A 22924-nucleotide genomic window follows, 5' to 3' on the forward strand; every position below is an offset into this window, starting at 1 on the left:
AGTCATGCAAAACCAAGAGCAACTGTGTCATCTGTATGTGCTGCTTTGGAATTCTCACAAACTACCAAAGGACCAGAGAAATGGAGAGGAAACCACAAATCCTGAGCTTCCAATCCAGTCACACCGCTTTTGAGGCATGTGGTTTTAGGTAAACAACTTCAGGTGAATGCTTGGAGCTCAGGGACTCCCAATAACAGCAAATCACCCTGGATCTGCAGGAATCTCCACAGGATTACACAATTCTTCAGGCTGGAAAAGCCTCATCGAGTCCAAGCTGTGCTCCATGCCCACCTTGTCACCAGCCCAGAGCACCGAGTGCCACCTGCAGCCCCTCCTTGGCCACCTCCAGGGACAGGCCCTCCCTGGGCAGCTCCAATTCCTGACCCCCCTTTCCATGGGGAAATTCCTCCTCATGTCCAACCCAAAGCCCCTGACCCCCACCTGGCTCCCCCCCTTGTCAGGGAGTTGGGCAGTGAAAATTCCCCCCTGAGCCTCCTTTTCTCCAGGCTGAGCCCCCCAGCTCCCTCAGGAGCTCCCCAGCCCCTTCCCCAGCTCTGTGCCCATCTCTGCACATACCCCAGCCCCTCAGTGTCTCTCTTGTAGAAAGATACTTTTTAAATTCCCCATCTTGATAACCAGTTTAACATCTCTGTAGCATTTATCTGCCTTCACCAAACCCAGCCCAGTTTTATTTTGATCCAAAACCAGCACGACTTCACAGACCAAACAGAAAAGCTTCATGTTTTCTGATCACTTGAGTATTTACAGATTCAGGCACCCACTAGATGTCAGCAGCAGATTTAACAGTATTTTAAATGAATTATTAAATTCATATTCAGTTCTCTTTTGTAAGTCTTGTAAAAGCCTCTCATCTCTCCACGGGGCATCACAGGCAAACATGACATTGCAGTTAGGAAGGGATCAGAGGTGGCTCTAAGTGACATGACACACAGAGAACAAGCTCTTTGTTTCAATATTTTGCTCTGACATAATAACATGTTCCAGTGGCCTCACAAAGCGTTCAGACACAGAGGAGAAAAGAGTGTAAATCACTGATGTTACACAACAAAGCAGCACAAGTGAGCCCAGCCTGGCAGGTGACAGGTGATTTATTTAGAGCTCCCTTCAGAATAATCCTGCTACAGCTGCACTTTCTGCTGGCAGAAACATGACAAATATGACAGAGAGATGAAAAATGAATTATTTTAGATTGGCTTTGAAGGATGCCATGGATTTGTTGACTGTCTTCAGTTTCTAATGAGAATTGACTGCTTTGTGATCCCTGTGTTTTGGTGAAGGGCCAACGATTTAGAGATTCAGAGACTGCACCATTAGAAGATCAACAAGGAGAAATGTTTGCATGAATAACAAGGAGAACAAGTGCCACATGCACAAGGAAGCAGCTGCAAACCTGTAACTCCACTGTCTGCACACAGAATGGAGCAGCAGTGCTGGGGCTGGACTGGCTATTCCTTGAAGATGTTATTTTTCAAGCTGCATACCCATAAAAACATGGAAATAACCAACTTGAGCCTCCAGGGTTTCCAGGGCAGCCTGAACACACTCCCAGAACCCAGGGACGCCTGGCCCAACTCCATGGGCTTCATTTGCTGTGCTTGACCCCCATCATGGAGAAGTCCCTGGAATTAGGGACTTCAGATTTTGGGATCTGCAGATTGCAGAGACTTTAGGAGTTAGCAGCCAGATGGACCTTAATGGATACTGCACCAGGAAAAAATGCATCTTTAGGTAATTACCAGTGCTGCCTGAACTCCTGAGGCCATGTGAATGGAGAGCAGATCAAGCAGTGAGAATGTCCCAAACGATCCTGCTGACATGCCCTGACACGTCACCCTCCCTCCCTTCCTCCCATTTCACATCCATGGAATGGAGACACTCCATCAGCCAACACCAGTCCAGTGCTCACAGAAATGGCACAAAATGCCAGCACTAAGTATTTTGTTGTTGTTGTTGTTGTTGTTGTTGTTGTGGACTAAATGAATTTTCTTCTCATTACCAAGGTGACCTGATTCTGAATCCCTCACGCATGACTTCCACGGGGTTTTTACAACAGGAGGCTCCCAGACACTGGGGCAGCTGGGTGTGAGATGGATAAAAAGCTGCAGAGCTGGGCCGGAAGGGCAATCAAACCTCTGGGTTAATTGGTGACCTCCATCATCCCAGGCTTCTGCCTGCACCTCAGCTCCACTGGCAGCTCTCAGAGCCCCACAATTAACACAGCAGAGCCCACTCTTGCCAAACACTTTTCCCCCCCTCCTAATTAAACATTTTCTGAGACAAATCGAACATGCACAGTGCCATGGTTGGGGCCAGGATTGTATCATCTTTAGACTCCAGAATAGTCGGGACAAAAGCAGGGCTGCCAAGAGTTCCTGAACTACCCAAGGATTCCCCATTTCCTCCTCAGGCTCGAGATCTCCACTGGCACAAATGCTAGCCTGAGGACTGTAAAACCTGCTCAACAAATACCTACTTATCAAGAGGGATTAGTCATGTGTATGTTAGTTTTTGGTTTCTTTAAGTAACAGAAATAGATTTGATAAATAGGCAGCAACCAAGTCTCTGAGATTCCCATCACATCCTGCTCCAGGGAGCCCTCAGCACTTGGAGAGCTGTTTGGAACAAAATCTCCATTTTGAAGGCTAAATTACATTTTTGCTTGCCTTGCTTCCTTCAGCTCGGACAGAATACACTGTATAAAACCCAATCTCAAAGAGCCCCACCTTGAGATGAATAAACAACCAAATCCAACCTGAGAACCAGCTAGAGAGCAGGAACTGGGCAGTGGTTTGGGGTGGCAGAGTCAGGAAGTTGCCACATGACAACTTTATTTTCCCCCATCAAGCACCTGAAGGGAGCTGCTGTCATTTCCCCCAGTCCCGTGGTGTTGATGGGCAATAAATGCACTTTGAGCTTTTACTCTTTATCAATTTTTTTTGGCAGTAGACCAGGCTCAGTAAATTCCAGTAGGCCCATTCAGGACTCCCTGTCATAGCCAGTCACTGCCTGAAATCAGAAGCAGACACATCAGTTTTTAATGGCTGAACATCTCAGCATATCACTGACAATTATTCTGGGTAAGCCCTAAAATAATGATTAGATACACATTCAGCCATGTCCTTCAGTTTACAATTAAATGTAATTATCCCACATACAACCAGCTGAGCTGCTCTGGATCTCTGAACCAAAGGAAACAATTGTACCCAAAGGAGGTGACTTCAGCTACTCTGACCAAATAAAGCGACAAATTATAAAAATCCCAATGTTTCTCCAACAAGGCATTAAGAAGGACACAGGGCAGATATTCTGGAGAATGTTTCCAGAATGGTTCTTGAGGACCCTCATGATTGATCCAGAGCCCTTGAGGAGCCAAGGGAGTGGGAGGTGATTCCAGCCAGAACCAGGACCTACCTTGGGTTTGTGGAACATACGGAGCCAGCAGCTTCGCTCTCTTCTTCTCATACCCCTTCTGTGTGATGTCCCCTAAAAACAAGCAAAGAAACCTCATTTAATCACATTGGAATTTTGCAACTTGAGGTCTGCTTGCTTTTTTTTCAGTACCATTAAGGTTTGACCTGAACACAGCTGAAGAAAACCTGAAACTCAATAAATACGAGCACATTAAGATTTCAAAGCTCCATATTACAGAACTTCTGCAGTTTCCCTTGGGATCAGAGACCTCACTATCCACTATTTAAATGCAATAACTTGGATCACAGCAGCTATCTAAATGGAATATCAAAGCAGTGAAAAACTAAAAAGGGAAACTGGGAGTGCATGAAAATATTCCGTAACCACAAAAAACAACTTATGTGAACAAAGTGGGATAATTCCCAACCCAAAGGGTGAAGGGGAAGTGCAAACTCAGAGCCTCATCTTCAACTAATCAAACAGCAAACAAAGTGAGTCCACTGCAGCAGCTGCTATGGGGATCTCCAAAAACTGAGACAAGGGTGGACATGGTCCAGGTGCTAGGGAATCACCACCCTCATGGGGAGGAATTTCTTCCATATCTATAAATTAAACTTCCCCTCTTTCAGTTTGGGCCCATTCCCCCTGTCCTGTCACTGCAGTCGCTGGTGAATTCTCCTTTTCCAGCTTCCCTGTAGCCCTTTCAGACACTGGCAGGAGCTGTGAGGTCTCCACACCACCTTCTCTTGTCCATGCTGAACGTTCCCAACTCTCCCAGCCTGTCTCCATAAGGGAGGTGCTCCAGTCCCTTTTTTATCAACCTCGTGGCCTCCTCTGGACCTTCTCCAACAGCTCCACATCCTTGTTGTGGTGGGGGCCCCAGAACTGGGCAGGAGACTCCAGGTGGGCTGAGCAGAGGGGGAGAATCCCCTCTGGAGTGATTATTATTAGAGTGATTACTCTAGAGACCAGAATAAGCATTTGTAAACTTTTCCCTCTTTTAAAAAACTAATCTGTCTGATCCTGGAGATGCACCATCTGGCTGCTGTCTTTTGTTTTAATTTCTCACATTACATCAGAACCACAAGAAAGACTGGAACCTTGGAGGGATTAAAACAAACAGCCCTGCAGCGTTTCAAGGCTCCTCATAGAGCCTGCCCGGCACTCACAACCTCCCATCTCCCAGAAATGGGGAGCCATCAAACACACAGCACTAAGAAAACAGAATCATTTGCTATCAAGCTAAAATCAAGCCACAGTTACACGAGGACAAGAAGTGAGTGAGCACAAACAGGATGTTTTCTTTGCCTGAACGGAGAGGGAGCAGCCTCAGCCCCAGAGCAGCTCTGGCCGTGGGGTTTGCCCTGAACAGGATCCTCCTGCCAGCCCCCTCCACAGCACAAAAGGGGATTCCAGGCTTCAGGCTCTAAGCCCCCCAAGACCACCAGAGGCTGCCAAAACATTCCAGCAAAGTGCCCAGTTTGGCTCCAAAGGGGATTTGTGGAATGCCTGCAAAGGGAATGGACTCCACTCCTCAAATGCCAGTGGCACTTCAGACACTGAGACCAGGACTTCAGAGCTGGAGTGGGACTCAGTGGCTTCAGACTGACAGAGGCTTAGATAAGATACTGGGGAGAAACTCCTCCCTGTGAGGGTGCTGAGGCCCTGCCACAGGGTGCCCAGAGAAGCTGGGGCTGCCCAACCTCTGCAAGTGCCCAAGGCCAGGCTGGCAGGGCTTGGAGCAACCTGGGATAGTGGAAGGTGTCCCTGCCATGGCAGGGGATGGAACAGGATGAGTTTTTCCAACCCAAAGCACTCCATGATTCCATCCTTCTCTGACTCGTGCTGCTCAGGGTAGGGTGTGCATCTGCACACAGAATTTTATCTCACTCCTCCAACACTATGTTTGAGTCAGGGCCCAGCAAGTCCAAACAGATCCAGCAGCTGAAAGGGAGAATGTCCATGATGCACTGAAATGCCAAGCAAAGCAGTAATTTCAGAGCCTGGTTGCAGTGCAGAGCTCAGGTGACACTGACCCTGCTCACAGGACAGGGACGTGTCCAGCTGAGCTCCTGTGGGCCCAAGGGCCATGTACTGAGCGACTGCAGGGGCTTCAAAAGCCACCAGCCTTGCCTCCACTTCCAGAGGCAGTTTGCAGAGAATTGTGGAATGTCCTGAGCTGGAAGGGACCCCAAGGATCACCCAGGGCAGCTCCTGGCCCTGCACAGACACCCCAGCAATCCCACCCTGGGCATCCCTGGCAGCAGCTCCTGGAGCTCTGGCAGCCTCGGGGCTGTGCCCATTGCCTGGGGAGCCTGGGCAGTGCCCAGCACCCTCTGGCAGGAGAATCTTTCCCTGATTTCCCTCCCCTGGCAGAGCTGCAGTGGTGCCCTGGTGTCCTGTCCCTGGTCACGGGGGGCAGAGATGGGAGCTGCCCCTGGGGATGAAGCTGCAGCCCCCAATGAGTCTCCCCTCAGTCTCTTCTCCAGCTGAACACACGCAGAGCCCTCAGCCACTCCTCCAGAGCCTCCTGGCCCTGCTTTGGCCCCTCTCCTACAGCTTCAGATGGTTTTGAAACACTGGAGGTGAGGCCAGCCCACCCTGGAGCAGAGTGTGACCATCCCCTCCCCACCTGGCCAGTGACACTGGCCCTGGCAGCCCCCAGGACAAGGTGACCCTCTGGGCTGCCAGAGCACTCGTGTCCACTCGGGAGGCACCCAGGGCATGGACACTGCAGGAAAGCACAGGTACACAGAAAGGGGAGGGATTTCTCCTTACAAGCCAAGCCACAGGTTTGTTCAGAGCTTGTTATTCCGTGATTAATTTCTCCACAAGGTTTAATTGTACTCTTCACATTGGTGGTTACACGCTACATATAATGAAAAATTTGCCACAGAAAATTGGTGGAATTAATAAGGAATACAACATATACAAATAATGTAAGTACATTATGAACAAATACCAGAACCTTAAGTAGTACTAGCACCCCGTTCTGTTTCACATGCTGGGAAACAGAGAATTCTCTCTAATTACTTGTTCCACACTAATATCCCACCAATAAAACAAACCCACCCACACTGGAATGGAAGCAGTATGGTTCCCAGGCTTGACTTGGAAATCTGAAGCCAAGGTGAGATCCTAGTGAGAAACAAGAAGCTAACTCAGGCCAACACCACCTGCAACCTCAACTGCCACGTGGTGCACGTGATTGATATTATTGTTGTAAAAGGGATTACCTGAGCATAAGCCAATAAAAAAATAAAGCCTAATGCTATCTGGCAAAAGCAGGGAAGTTTCAAGAAGAAAAATTCAAGCAATAAATATAATAAAGCTGATAGGTTCCTCAGACTCCCTGGCACTCCCTCTCTGTCTTCCTAGTGCTGAATTTCCAATTCCATCTGAATTTTTATGTTGTTATAACATAAAAAAAATAGATCAACCATTATTTTGACCAACAGATTGACACTGTCAAACACCTGCACAGGATTTGAAAACGTAAAGTCTCAATTTGGACACCAGTCCTACTGAAGTGGAACTGGGGAGCAGGGACTGAAAGGTTTGGGGAAGGAGAAAAATCTGAGTTCTTTCTGGAGCACCATCCATGCACAAACCAAACCATAATGACCTGAAATAAAGCTCCAGCAAGACACAGGGATTGTCCTCCTGGGAAAAACCTCATGTGCAGGCATAGGTGGCAGGTGTAGTCACCTCATGGACGTGATGATTTGAATATTGCAACCACAACTGTCACAACCAAATTGGCACGGCCAGCCTTGGGAACGAGCGTGCCTTTGACACATGGCACAGGTGGAATGGAATTATTGAATAAAATTATTGAATAAAACCTCTTTTCTGGTCGTGCAAAGTCCAAATTTGGTACCAATCCACTGACACAGACACAAAAGAATCTCTAAGGGAGAAGTTTTCTTTCAGCCTATTCCTTTTCTGCTGATCTACAGGAAATGGAAATGGTGAGATCTGGAAACAAACATGGACTTCCTTATGGAATATCATAAATTACAGCCACAGGAAGAACAAAAGGGCTGCAAACCCTGGAACCATTCACTCCTCTGACATAAACCTGGTCAATCATTAACCCCTTCCATAAATAAAACACTCTGCGACATTTGGGGTGCTAAATTCTCCCAGAGAGCTCAAAACCCACCCTGAGAACCACAGCCCCTCTCCAGGCAGATGCAAGACAGGGCACCACAGAGAAACACCAGCAAAGCAAATGAGAGCTGATAATTTGGCTATAAAATGGTGTTTGTTCATTCCCAAGGAAGAAATTAAAACACCAACAGTGTTGAGGTCTCCTGGCTCCCTCCCAGCCACCGCCCATTTCTGTTCCGTTCACTCTGCGTTTATCCATATCCGCAGCGAGCTGAGGCTGAGCCTCCCCAGGCTGAGGCCCTGCCCAGGAAATGGGGTTCTGCTCAAAGGGAAGCAGCTCTAGGGGTTTTAGAGAGAGATGAGAGGGAGCTGAGCTGTTGCTGTGCTGGAGGAAGAGGCTCTTCTTCCTTCCTGCCACCCCTGCCGCAGCGACAGCTCTGGTGCAGCAGCGTCTGCAGCTTGCCCAGGTAACCAGAGCAGGTGTAAAAAACCCCCCAGCGCCACAATCATCATCTGATTCTCCTCATTTATTGGGAGAAAGTACAGAATCAATCCTCACTGCACAAATCCAGCTGGAATGTTCTGATGGTTGTTAGCGCAAGGGAAAGGATGAGCGTGCAATGGCAGCAGCGCCCAGGGACGCCAGGGAAGGACACCTGAGCAGCCTGGATGTCACACCTGCACTCAAACCCTGCCCTGGAGAAGCCCCGGGAGCCTCACTCCCCACCCGGCCGCTGACGCCAGGCTGCTTTTCAGCAATTAGCGCTGATGATCTGCTCTAACCAGTGGTGCTCAGTCAGTGCAAGGTGGTAACACCCGCTAATCCTGCTAGCTCAGACAATGCTCCTCTTTCAACATCCCTGCTCCCCTTCCCCCATGGAATGAGAACACTGAATCATTTACTGTCTAACAAAACCATAATTACTACAGTGGAGAAATTAAGGAAAATGATCACGTAGGGCACAGCATCTCCCCAACAAAGCCTCCAAACACTGGGCTGCAGCAAGGAAAAGATTCCAATTGGAAAGCAGTTTGTGTACATTTAAAAAAATGTTTGTATGCTTTAAAAAATAATCTGTTGATGTTTCCAGCAGTTTGTGCTACCAGGGAATCCTGGTGGTGCTTCTGGTACTTCTATTAGCCCCAAAACACAGACAGCTGTTCTACTGAAAGCAAACACGACAACAAGACTGTAACAAAAATAATTAAATTATTCTATTATCACTGATTCATCTGGATTTCAGGTCTCACCCCAGTGAATGACCTTGGTGACTTGGCCTTTCTTGCCTACTCCCCTGCTGGTGTCCAGGCACAGGACAGGCAACATCTCCCCGTGGTTTTATCATCTCAAACCTGCTCTGAAAGAGCAGAACACAGAGTCTGGGTCTGGAGTACCAGCATCGACACAACCAAGACCAGAAGTGCTGCTGAAAGTCCAGAACGTTCTTTTGCTGCACGTCACCTCCAGATAAGGCCTTTCAAGTGTGACTGAAATCCAAAGTGAGGGCTAAGTGCACTTGTGGCCTGGGCTCAACATGGGGCCAGCAGCTAGTCAGGAATGCTGTCATCACTCACTCATGTACTGAGAGCTGCTCCCCACCTTTCCTGAAGAAGAAATTCCTCCCTGTGAGGGTGGGGAGGGCCTGGCAGAGCTTGCCCAGGGGAGCTGTGGCAGCTCCATCCCTGGAGGGCTGCACAGGCCTTGAAGCCACCTGGGACAGTGGAAAGGTGTCCCTGCCCATAGCACTGGATGGGCTTCAAGTTCCCTTCCAACTCAAGCCACTCTGGGTTTCTGTGATTTTCCTGGAGAACTGGCAACTTCTAGACATCCCACACCCTCCCCAATGGTTTTACCAAGGGTTAAAACTGAGACATCCTCAATTTCAGGCTTCAGCAAGCCTAAAAACAACATTTAAACCTTTTTTGCTAAGGCTGTGTGCTCAAATAGACTGTGCAATGGCCTTAAACTCCTCCTACCACTCTTAGCTACAACTGCAGCACAAAAACTACATTTGAAACAAGTTTAGACAACTGCCTCGTTCTGTTTGAGGCCAAATGATGATGCAGCTTCAAAGATTCCCTCCTCCTTCCTTTGGGTGAAGCTGTATATCAGGTTTCCTTCTTAGCAAGGTCTATGAACTAACAGTCTTCCAGTAAAACTCTGATTTCTTGAGAGAAACAACACCTTACTCACTGTTCTTGTCACCGAACAACCAGCAGGGGTTTGGGCTCTGTGGTTTCCTTTAACAGCACCATTGTATTCCCACCAGGAGCATGAATAGGGCACTGAAAACCCAGCAGGGCTCACAAAGCTGTGTTTGTTGGGCACAAGCATTAAACTGCTCCAGCTTCGGTGTTAGAAGTTTCACAGACAGATCAGCTCCAGATTAATTTACACACACAGAACAAGCTGACTTGGCTGCAGCACTGTGGGGGCTCTGTTCTACACTTCCAAAACCCTTTTCTAAAGGCTTAGGAGGGTTGTTTTACCAAATTAAAACTATTTTAATCTCAACATTTATTATTTCAAAAGAATTCCGTTCGAGACGAGGTTTCTGTGGCATGGCTGCCCTGTGTTCAAGGTCTGGGTCATTCCAGGTCACAAGGTGCTCTTCTCCCCAGGTCACTCACCGGGTGCCATAAACCTTAAGGGTCTTTTTTGTTGTTGTTGTTGTTTTAACTTTAAGCAGTAAATCCAACTCCTGAAACTATTCTGAAGAATCTCTTTATCTTCCAGCAGCATTTCTGAGTTGCAGCAGATGCGGCGTCCTCGGTTCACCCGTCTGGGCCGTGCATTTCCAGCTGTAATCTTCCAGGCCATATGTGATGCATCCCCAAGTGGGTGAGCTAAGGACAGGGCTCAGTCCCCTCTGCACACCTGGGCTGGGGGCATCAGTGACAAGGAGGTGTCACCAGCTCAGCCTCAGCCACAAACCCTGCGTCCCCCACACAAGGACACAACTCATCCTGGGCATTTCTGCTGAAAATAGCACTACCCAGGGTCAGCAAAATGAGGTCTCAGGGGCTTTGGGAGCTAGGACTGGAAATAAAAGAACCTCTCATGGGTTTAAGTGTGCTCTGGCTGATTCTTCTCTCACAGCAGACATGAGAACGTGCTCACCAAGGCTGTGTGAGCTCACGCAGCATCACCGTGTCCTGGTATCTCTAGAAAAGTTTATTTAAAGCACTTCCTCAGGTACATTGGTCAAAGCTCTTCTTCTTCACCTCTACAGAAGAACTGAAAAGCCAGAAGGACTTTGCCTTTCAGATCCTCAGCTGGGACAAAAGGATGCACAATGCCCTTTGTGCATCAGGAGGAATTTCTCCATGGAAAGGGCAGTTAAACACTGAAAGGTGGAGTCCCCATCCCTGGAGGTACCCAAAAAATGACTGGACATGGCACTGAGTACTGGGGACAAGGTGGGGATCAGTCACAGGGTGGATCTGATGACCTCAGAGGGCTTTTCCAGCCTCGGTGATTCTGGGACTCTGATCAGCCACACAAACCATGCTGCCAATGCACAGCTAACTCTACCTTTCCAAAAGGTAAAATGTTTTAAAAAAGGCTCCAAAGACTCTTGAAGATAAACTCTTAAAACCTTCAGCTCCCTCAGTTAATTGTGTTAGCCCTGATAACTTGAAACACAAGCTCTGCTCAACTGCCTCCAACCAACACCTACAAAATTAAATCACCAAAGTCAACTTTATGTGAGATATTCTATTGTGAAGTGCAGCCATATAAATGTTATGTTACTCACAAAATTTATGTGCAGCACATGCACATAAACAGTTGAATCCCATATACAAATAAAAAATCTTACATGTAACCCCATCCTAGGGATAAAAAGTAAAAATCCTTGAAATAGCTACAACTCGTCATTGGGGGAAAATGCATTTTCCCTTCTGAAGGCAACAAACCCGAGGCTTTGTCACAAGCAGGATTTTACAAAATCTGTTCAGGATAAATGTTTTCATCTATTTTTAATATGCAGTCAGTGAGAACCATGTGAGTGGAGAGGCAGGAGCACTGCAGAGTTTTAGCAGCAGCCCTGCACCAGAACAAGCTGCAGGAGGGGACACAGACAGTGTCACACACGTACCCAAGAACCTGCTGAGCTGAGTAAAGCAAGACAACTCCCAGAGCATTGAATAACCCAGCTCAAGTGATTCTGCCCTGAATAATTCTTTTTGCTGACTAACCTCCTGCTCACAGAAATTCCCAAGCATTCAACCCCCGGTGCAAGCGCAGACCTCGCTCTCTCCCACCAGCCTGAAAAGCAAAGTTTCCCAGGAAATGACTAAACTGTGACAGCGCTGTGATTCAGCACTTGATTCAGGCAGGTAGAGCATTGTCACCCTCCAGGTACACACGGAATTGGTGGAGCTGGGAGTGCTGATAACACTGTCCCAGGAGTTGCCTGTCCAGCCCAACAAGGGATTACACACAAACTCTGCCTGTTCTGGCAGTCTGCACTTTTACAAAGGACAGACAAGTGTGGACAAATGATTTTCCAAATCAAGCCTGGTTTTAGCCCAGGAATTAAAACAAAGACAAAAGCATGCTGGCACCCAAAGAGATTAAAAGAGAAGTCACTGTGGGTTTTAATCCTCTGCGTGACTCCTGTCAGACACTTTTTCTTGGCATTCAGGACTCAATATTTAATAATTCTCTTGGCTTCAATTTTTAACATAAGCCAAGTGCCACAGGGACTCCTTGCTGGTAACTCTCCTCCCATCCTGACTCCACAGCAACACCGTGTCCAACCATACCAAAAGGCAGCTTGGATACAGAGCCCACTTCACTCCAGCTGGACCCAAAATTACTTTTCCTAAATAAATCCTAGATTCTTGAATAAGATGCAAGAAGGGGAGAAGAAAGAAATTAAGAGCAATTACTGCCCTATCTAGTGATCAAACACAGCTGCTCACACCAAGTATTCAGCAACTCCGACCTGCCCTTAAACACAGCACAGAACCTAACCCAGTTGGCACCTCACCCTGCTCAGTAATTATGTATTTCCAGATGGGATAGAGCTATTCCAAGTCACAGCAATGAGGTCGATGATTATGCATGATGAAACAAAGAAAGAGAACTTGATGGAGGCACTTCCACTTAGAAGATCCCTCCTCAAACAAAACTCAACTGAACAACAGAACCAACACCAAGCACAGTGAACGATCAATCTCAAGAATGAATCTTTCAAAAATCAAGAGGTGAGACACGTATCCCACACCCTCCCTGCCCTGGTTTTCCCTAGGAGCCAGTACCAAGGGTGTTTTCATAAGGATGTTGCTCCCATTCTGTAGAAAAAGCAGCAGACAAAGTGGTGGCTGCTCAAGAGAGTAAAATACATTTTTTTCTCCCAAAGCACTGAAATCTGGAACAGAGCCCCGAGTCACTGCACTCCCAAATGCTCACTCGAGGACAGTCACTATTAAACAGGATTAGTCACCAGAGCAGGATCCCACTACTTAAAGGCAAAGCAATACAATTATTAAACTTTTACCAGCCTCCAATTAGCGTGCGACACCTGTAATTTGACTGGCGGAGACTCCCACCAAATTCCCAACGCGCTCCTGACAGAGGCAGCAGCAGCAGCTCCAGGAGCACACAGAGGTTTCCTACTCATTCCCTTCAAGCCTGACTAGTGGGAACTGAAACACCTTGTTCAATAGCCTTAAACCTGCTCTGCACAGCCCCATCCCAAACAGCATTCTGTGTCCTGGGAATGGGAGGCTGCCCATGGAGCAGGACCTCCACGCAGCCACCAAGCCAGCTTTCCTGCACTCAACAGCACAACAACCCATTCAAGCTGGCTACAAGCCTGGGAAACCAGATTTAAATAGACAGAGCAGAAGAAAAATGTCCTGCACAGCATGGCATGAGCAGCAGATCCCAGGCCCTGCGCTCAGCCCGGGCTGTGTGAAGCCTTCAGTTGTGTTTACATCAGCACGCACGGCTCCTAAAGAATGGCACTGCTAAGGAAACCCTGTTGGCACGTCACCAGCAGGCCTAAAAAACCCCATTATCCTGTCAGCTGCAACGCTCTTTACAAGAGGGATCACGCGAGAGGCGACTTCTGTTCGGGGCTCTCTGGGCAGAGTCAGGGTCTGCTCCGGCAGAGCTTTGTTCCTGCTGCAGAGCAGGATGTGGCAAGGTCCTGGCTCATGGGAGAGCCTTTAACTGCGTGGAAGATCAAAATAACGAGGCAAACTCGAGAGAAAAGAGAAGCCAAACCCACCCCAAAGTCACTGAACTCGGCTGCTGCAGGGGAGAAGAGGCTTTTCTCCCAGCGTACCCTAATTAATAAAGTACATAATTAGTTCTTTAAAATGAATGACGTTCAGTTTTTGCTGCTAAGTGGCCTTTTTATGTAGAAAAAAATACCTTTTTACCATAAAGAGAAGGAGCAGTCAATTTACTGCCCTTGTTACACAGGATATTGTGATATCAGCCCAATATTTCTGTTGTTCTAATCACAAACATCCTCACACGTGGAAATTTCTTGCCTCCTATCAGTACCTCACTGCCAAACCATATTTTCACAAAACTAGGAGGACATATATCCCTTCCACACTGACATCAGTGGACCTTGAACCAAAATAAACAGGCCTAAAAGTAAAAAAGATCTTATTCACCAGCCATATCCAAATCCACAGCCACTTCTGACAGAGAATTTTCCTCCCTTTGCCTCTCTCAGGGGGCAATATCCCCTCTTCCAGTTTAAATAAACTGATTTCTCCAATGTCTCGCTTGTAGAGGGAAGGAAGTATGGAGAAATCAGCAGGATTATTTAAGAGCACACAGTCAGCAACTTGACAAGAACGAAAAGAACACAAACAAAAGGGGCTCTCACGTGCTGAAAGGCCACCAGACCTGCCCTCATGTCTTGCACTGTTCACTTGAATATCATGAATTTGGAAAAGAAAGAACTTTATGTCCTATAACAGGCAAAAATTCCATGGTGTATTTGCACTAACAAGGTGCAAACCCTCCAAGATCAAACTTATTGTAAAAACGGGTCCAAAATGATGAAATATTTATATAAACTTCTAACCACACAACAGCAGCATGAACAGATTTCAGCCCTAACCAAGTAAAAGCTGGACACTGTCACCAAAACACTGCTTGGCACTGGAAAAGTAAGAACTGCTGGTTCTGTTTTCTGCTTAAGATTATGGGGAAGTTACTCACAGAACAAGATGAGCTTCTTAAAAGTATTTCAGTAATAAATCAAAACAAATAAACCCTATTTCCATACTGTAAGCGAATCCAAATGTTTTCTCCAGTTGTCCTCACATACTCCACCACAGGAAGCAGCCTGATAAATCTGCTAAAAGCCTTAAGAAGCCTAAATTAAATATTCATACTCTGAAAATGATGAAGCCAGCACGAAACCCCGAGTCTCCTTCACCACTGCAGCTCTACAGCCCAGAGCAAGAGATGAAAGATTTCCTGCACTGGGTGATGCTGGGCTGGAATCTCCATGAAGGAGAAGGACCCTGCCTTGGGGAGTTCAGGGCTGAGTTTGCCACATGGGCATTTTCCTGAGATGCTCCCTTTCCTCTCTGTTACCTAACAGAGAACTACCCCCATATCCTCCAATTTAAGGATCCCTGGTTGGTCAGGTTTTAATAACAACCTGAAAAGATTTGTCGAAAGCTCCTAAAAAATCTTGGAATTGAATGATGACATCAATTACTTAATTTTAATGAGAGTGAGATCATATTTTAATTTTCCATTCTGCATTAAATTCTAAGCAAAGGTGACTGTGCAGTTTCTCTCAGCACTAGCCATTGTTCCTCCAAGGTGGAAGCAGAATTACTTTCAATAACAAACTAAACTTTATTGCCTTATTTCTCATTAGCACTTAATTCTACAGAATTAGCTTGGGTTTATTACTATTCAAAAAGACAGGTAAATCCTCCAACTTACTCATTGAAAACAGAAGCCCAGCTTTGAACTCTCTGGTTCTCACAACAGGAAAAAATCCTGCCAGCTAAATTCTCTCTAGGCATGGACAGAGCAGGATTTAATACACAACTGTAAAATACCCAAGAAAAACCCCAAACCTACAAAAAAAGAGACAAAACAAATGCAAGGTAAGACTTGCAGAGGGTATGGAATTCGACCTGTCAGTCACTTGTGGGGACCCTGAGGTGCTCAGTTCCACATCCCCCCGATGAAAAGGCAGGAGGGAGGCCATGGATGGACACAGGTGGCCAGGGCAAAGCTGCTGCTTCAGCTCCACATGGGACCCTGGCAGAGTTCCTGGACATCTGTGCCCTAATTCCACCTCTGGTCAGGCTGCTCAGGAAGGCAGGGACTTTCCAGGCCCTTCCAAAGCTGGAGATCCCACACAGCCTGGTGGTTTGCCCATCTGAGGATGCCCTAATTGCAGTCTGGCTCCATCCACGGGGTCTGTCCTGCCCAGTCTATTCCACGCCATTCCCCACCCCTGCAATGCTCAAGGCCGGTCTGGACAGGCCTTGGAGCAAGCAGGGAGAACAGAAGGCGTCCATGGCAGCAGGGTGGAATGAGATGAGCTTCAAGGCCCCTTCCAAAACCATCCCATGATTCCAGTTCACTTCCTGCTTGGTCTCTCAACCTCACTTTAATACGAGTTCCTCCACCACAGCCTATGTGACCTTTTCAGCCTCACCACTGAAGAGATGAAAATTCAACATTCCCTTTTATTCCTGCTAGAAATGACAACATAAAAAGTACTTGGACAGGAACCATCTGTTCCTGTGCCTAATGGAGCCATAATCACAGGATAACAACCATTCCACAGAACATTCCACTGTTTATAAAACCAGGGTGTCAATGTAATAATATTAATGGGGAGCTGCTTGTGTCTTTTGGATAAAATATGAAATTCACAGCAGGCTTTGCTTTCAGCTGCAAACACCACAGCCTTTTACAGCAAAGCAAAGCACCACAGACAGCACTCACAATTAGGGGGTGGAGGGGCAGGAAGGGCTAAGGACGTGTTGACAGTAATAATTTAAAATGAGATATTCTGCCAAGAAAGAGAACCTAAAGGATTAACAACCAAATAGAAAATCTGCAATTAAGCAAAAACCTCTGAAAGAGAAGGACTGTGGACACAGCTCCAGGTTGGATCCTTGCCCTCCAATTTGTTCTCCAAGACTTCTCTGCTGACTCTCTGTGTTTCACAGAAGTAAAATTCATGCCACACGTAACAGTCTCTCAAGAGAAATGATGTTTGGGAAATAAAACAACCACTTCTCTCCAACATTGCTTGCACAGGATTATTTCTTTCTTAGCACTGGGATTCTACAAGCACAACACAGAACTGTATAAAAAACGCAGAAACAAAATTAATTCCTTGGAGAATCTGAGATCTTCCCACTGAACACAGCACTGACCTGCAGTGACAGCCAGTCTGAGCACCCATAAAAACACCTGCAGGCTGCAGTAGCTCAGATGGACCCAGGAAACTCTGGAGGGCTATTTCCTCCAGCCCCAATTCTGCCGGAGGAAGACACAACAAAATTCCTCCTAGGACTGCCAGGTCACGGACAGGTGGCCCCCAATTCCACGAAAATACACAACCACACAGAAGCCACAAATGCAGGATGTGCTCACGACCCAACACTCCGGTCACAGCTCTCTGAAGTGTGATACCTGAATCAGTTGTGCTGTGCACAGGGAGGGATTGAATATTTCATGTTCAAAGCTCTAAAAGGAGGAACAAAAAAAAAAAACCTGGCCCAGAAGTGCAGCCTGTCAAAATCAACCGCTCAACTGACAGACAGTGCTGAGAAGCCTGGCATGACAGCCATAAATCACTCCAAAATCTTCTTTTCATGCAGAGGAAAAGGAACGGTAAAGATTGGAACATGAAATCTTGCCCAGTTTTAATTTGCTTGGTTGCACTTGTTTAAAATTGACATTTATTTTGATACTTGAGCTTGTCTCTCCTTTTTATTCCTGCATGCAGCAAGCTGAGAATGAGGAATTTATCACATGGAGAAACCAGTACATCCCAGGGGCAGCTAAGCCAGAGCTGAGGCCAGTCCTGCCCTGAGGGAAGTCACAGGTGGGCCCAGATGTTCCAGAGGGAACCAGTTCCATGCAGAAGATGCTTGCCCATGGTCTGGTTTCAATGGACAGGGTCAGAGCCCTCCTGTCAGACCCTCAGGAGGAGAATTCAGCACAAGATGCTCCAATTCAAACACCACCAGGGCCCCGAGAGCTAATGGACACTGACGTGCAGAGGTGTGTGATCACTTCCGAGCCCTCACCTCCCTCCCAGAGAGGCCAGGAAGGCCCTGGGGATGCAGCAGTGCCTGAACGGACTCGGGTTTCTTTAGTCTCTAACAAAGGCTCGGAGCAATTGGCACATTGCCCAGCCTCGCTGCCTTCTTCCTCTTCAGATGTGCTTCCATCCACAGATAAGGAGGGGTGGCTTTGAATTCACACCCTGCACAATCAGAGGCAAAGGACAGCACAGGAAACCCGAGTCAGCTTTTCCCCTCGGCCAGGGAACTCCCTGGAACTGCCAGCACAGTCCTGGTTGGCATGCCCAACACAATGTCACAGGAGACAGCAGACAATGTGCTCTGAGCTCCACCATTAACTGGTTTAGTGAGTTGAGACACACATCTGTCTTCAGCTGCTCGGGGCAGAATGTGCTGAAGGAGCAGAAATGCACCTTTCAACTAAGAATCCACGAAACAGCTTCAAACCTTCTCTCTGAATGGTGGAAAGAATCCAAGGACTGCAGCTTACCCCAGTGTGACAGTACCTCTTGGGGACTTCTTGTCACACTTCACCCACAGAAAACTATTCTGAAACAGCTCTTCCTGACAGCAGAACTATAGAAAAACCAGCTCTGACATTTCCCAGGTCTCTCTACTCTGCTACTTCCCTTCCTTCTCCCTTTCTTGGACTATTTTACAGACTGCTCTCATGGTATCCAGGATTCCACTGCAATACTGTGAATTCCTTTGCACCTGCATCCAAACCCAGGAGCAGCTGGGGTCAGATCCTCCACAACCTGAAGCCAAACTCAACTCTCAGAGAAGACCATTTTCCCCTTCTCCAGTTCTCCAGCCAGCTCTCTCCTTTTATCCTTCTGCCCAAATCATCTGCTGGAAGAGGAGCCTGCAGCGCTCTGTGTTCACCTCTGTGCTCACACCATTTCACTTGGTCTGTCATTTTAAACATTCCCAGGAAGGTCTTCTGTCATTTTAAACAAGAGAACATAAACAAGTAATTACTTTTCTAGGAGAAGAGGCCAAGTTCTGGCATCCTGGAGAACTTTTTTATGACCACCATCCCCCTATTTTGTATCTCCCTCCCTTGTGCTTTGCTGAATCCAATTAAATATCTGGAAGGCAAGAAAGAGAAAACGTCACCTTTGCTGCAGACTCAACGTTGGTGAGTGTGAGCCTCCATAAATACATCCCTGAGAGCTTCCAGGACATGGACCTTGATTTCCATTTGTCTTTTCCCGTCGGGTTCAACCCCAGGAATCATCACAGGGAAGTGACTGGGTTGAACACCACCAGCTGTGCCTCTGCACGCCGAGAGCTGAGCAGGACCCCTGCAGGAACAGGAATCCTGCAGGGAAGGATTGTGGTGTGTAGGACAAATCCCTGTAACCCCCTTGGGCCAGAGGATCCCATTTCCCAGGAGAGAGCCCAAAGCAGAGCAGGCAGTACAGGAGAACAGTGCAAAGCAAACAGAACGGGTTTGGACAAGAACCAAAATCCAAACCCCGACTCTGGTACAAACCCCTCGGAATCAGCAACAGCCACAGGCAACAGGGACATTTCAGGCCTCCCTGCACAGGAGCTACAACAGAGGAATTGGAATCAGAGGAGGCACGGAGGAGAAAGGTCCAAATGTGGGGTTTTTTTCCTAAAGTCACACCTGGAAAAACAGCTTTGTTCAGATTTATTAAAAATCAGCTTATCCACCATGAAAGAGAGGAGACCCACACCATGAGGTGAGTAATTACCCCCAAAGACACAGGACAGGAATCACAGGAACATCAGGTATGACTTAGCTGGATCCAAATGCTTTTCCTTACAGCTTCCATGCTACAAGCAGCTACTTCTAAAAGTGTTTTACCAAAGCTCTGTCCAATGAACAAGGATTTGATACACAAAAGGCAAAGGGTAATTACAGCTTCCTGTTTGCTCTTGCCAGAGATTTTTTTGAAGGCCTGCTGCAAAAAGAACTGCCTTGAAGGCCTTGCAAGGCAACACCAGCTCCAAGGTTATAGATTTTTCTGATTTTGGGGAAATATGAGAGCAAATTAACTCAGGTCTCTGTGCTTCTGGTCAAAATGATTAAAACAATGCTCCCAAAATCCTTTAACATTAATGGCAACTGGCCCTACACAATTTTTACATGCTGCAATTTTAAAACAGGACTTAACAAGTAAAGTGTATCAAACACAGGAATAACTACACAGAAATGTTTGCTCAAGGTTTCTAGGTGTGGCTGCAGCCAAGACATAATAGGATTATTTATATCTGACTCATTTGCTTCGCCTTCATCCACAATTCTCCCTATTTGGGACTCACTAATTGACTTCTTTCTGCACCACACGATTTTTTAAAATCAGGACATCTTCAAGGAGGACTTGGAAGATTTAAAGCAGAGAGGAGAAATCCCACAAATGCAGTGGGTTTATATCATCCTCAACCAAACCTGACCATCACCATCATGGAAAAGCTTCCTGAACAGGCAGGTGAGACATCCACTCCCTGCTAATCAGAGTGCCCATGCCACAGTGTGAGTGACAACATCCCCTCAGCCACCAAGGGCCCGATGTCCCCTGCTCTGTGTCCCAGCCGCTCACCTCACCCTGTGCATCTCCCCCCCTTCCTGCTTGGCAACTCAAAATAACAATACTTCCAACCCCAAATTGCGTAAGAATGGAGGTTTTCATTCCAATTACAATAAGAATTGTTCTTTTTTTAATCCACAAGGGATCACTTAAAGTTTCTGCCCTAAGAATAAACACAGGTCTCAGTCTCAAAAAACATTTACACTTGAGCACTTGAGCACTTGGCCATTCAGAGATCTCCTTTTTGTAACACAAGGGGCTTGAGTCTCATGTTCAGTATTCTGCCAGGATTGACACAAAAGCCCAAAAAAATTGTCTCAAAATAATTTATAATTTGGTTCTTTCACCGCTAGTGAAATGCAGTGAAAAGTTTGGTATTCTCTCAAGAAATACAGCTTGGATTCCTAAAGGTTTCATCCCGTGCCCTCTCCAGTCTGCCAGAGTTCACGGCTTTTGGTGGAGCCGCAGCACCTGAGCTCCCCGAGATGGAAAGAGTGAGGTGCCAAGAGGTGAGAGCAGCCTGAGCCAGCGCTGCTGCCAAGGGCTCTGTTATGAAACCTGGGGTGCAGCTCCTGAGGACACACAACAGAGCAGAGGTGCTTCTCTCCAGCCTGCAGATGCAGCACATCTGAAGCAAACTTCTCCTTTCCCCATCACACACCACGAGCAGCCCTGCAGATGCCATCAGGACCTTGCTCCAACACCCATGGGACACACAGCAATCTCCTGAATGCCAGAAATGGAGCACCTTTAATAGGCATTTTCCACTTGTATTCAATTAAGGGGGGAAAAAAAGGCTGCACAGTTTAATAACTGCAGATCTGTTTATTCTCTACAGAGGATCAGGGACTTTTATCTCCAGCTCTGATCACCTGACTCCCTGACCCCACTCTCCATCCCAGGGTGAATAATCACAGCCTGGAATCTGCCATGTCACTTCCCAGCTCCTCGGAGCAGCTCTCCTTGTCCTCACCCCAGTGACAATGCACATTGTGAGCAGGAATGTCACAGCAGGATGGCCCAGAGTGACCTTGGACAACTGTTAACTCTGCTCTTACCTCTGCTAGAAAAGGAGCACAAAACTTCAAAGCCTCCTTCCTCTCCTGGGGGCTTCTTTTGGCTGGTCAGCTCCTCTCTGGGATCACAGAGAAGTGCACACTCAAAAGGACAGGGAAAAGTTGATGCTAGAGATGCAAGCACCAGGCAAAGCAGGCAGGTGTATCAGGCCACCCCTGATGTACCCTGCTGCTGCTCTCTGGGAGCAAATCACAGCATTTCCAGAAAAGGTGCTTCAAACTGGAATGGCTCCTTGCAGGAGCCAAAATGAACAGCTGATGCACTAAAGGAAACACAAACCTCCTTCAAGCACCTCCTCACCTGACAGTCCTTTCTGGAATCACACACAGGGACAGGGCCTGAAACCAAATCTTCCAGCTCTCAACCTTTTCTTCTGTATCACTCCCTCTTTGATCACATCCTTCCAATTTATGGCCAACCAAGTGTCCCATCAGACCTTACCTTACATTCCAAACCTAGCACTTTCAAAATCTCCCCTGGCTTGTCCTACACACCCAGCCTCAGGTGTGTGTCAGGTGTTCCCCTCTGGGAAGGGGATAAAGCAGAATTTCCTCCAAAAGTTACCTGTGCTGCTCTCAGAGAAATGAATTAATTATAAACCTGTATTAGAGGAACACCAGTGTTGCTATTCCCAAGTAAATTTCTTAATGCAGTGAGCTGAAATCCAGGAATACAAACACTGACTCATCTTTGCAGTTTATGCTTTATCTCCAGTAAAAGGCTCACTTGCCCAACTCCTTTAGGACCAAGCCACAGGAACAACATCCCTCCTAAGAGCAAGAGACAGGAAAAACATCCCAAACAATTCTTTTCCACTGGTGCACTTTAGACCTGATGTTTGACATTAGTCCTGATCCCAGAGGCAAAATGGGAGCTCTCCATGCACTCAGTCACCCAGCTCCCACAGCCATCCTAAATGGAATGCATTATTCCTGCATTAAACCATATGTTTTTCAAGGCAGCCAGCCATCCGGCTGTTCCGAGGGAGATTACAGAAGACCTAATTTTATCAGGCAGGGACACAATTCTCCTGGTTGTTTTTGCTCCCTGGGGACATGGTGAAAGCAAGGTTGCCCGACTGCCGGGGAACAATTCCGAGAGGCTGCGTCGCCGATCGCTCGGGCACGAACTGGAATCCTGGGTCCATAGAATGCATTCATGGATGCCCTGTAGGCTCTGTGGGCTCCCATCCCTGTGGAATTCAGAGGCCAGGAAGACCTAGTTTGCATCAGCAATTCTCAAGTCAACAAGAATTAGGAAGAGTTTATGTTGGCAGAGAAGTGCTAAAACTTTTAAGCGTTTTTTTTATTTCCTTTTTCTTTTTATCAGCTTAAGTTACACTAAATAAAACAAGGTGATTGCTCACAGCAAGGAAAGTTATGTTACTCTTACATTACTATCTTTGGTATAAACTCAGTGTAACTTAAACATACGTCCTGCCTATGTTTACTCCGAGTGGTGTTTCACAAACT

At 47.1% G+C, this 22924-nt stretch overlaps 1 protein-coding gene across 3 annotated transcripts in view; it reads right to left on the reverse strand.

Annotated features, from left to right (window-relative positions):
• Positions 1–22924, reverse strand: part of DIP2B (disco interacting protein 2 homolog B) — a 60962-nt gene that overhangs the window by 31553 nt on the left and 6485 nt on the right. For all 3 annotated transcript variants that reach the window (XM_077192773.1, XM_054649204.2, XM_054649203.2), the window contains exon 2: positions 3433–3504. In XM_077192773.1, the coding sequence (XP_077048888.1) occupies positions 3433–3504 (72 nt within the window). The remainder of the gene's footprint in view (positions 1–3432; positions 3505–22924) is intronic.

This window comes from Agelaius phoeniceus, chromosome 35 (genome assembly GCF_051311805.1).
Source record: "Agelaius phoeniceus isolate bAgePho1 chromosome 35, bAgePho1.hap1, whole genome shotgun sequence".
Classification (NCBI taxonomy): domain Eukaryota; kingdom Metazoa; phylum Chordata; class Aves; order Passeriformes; family Icteridae; genus Agelaius; species Agelaius phoeniceus.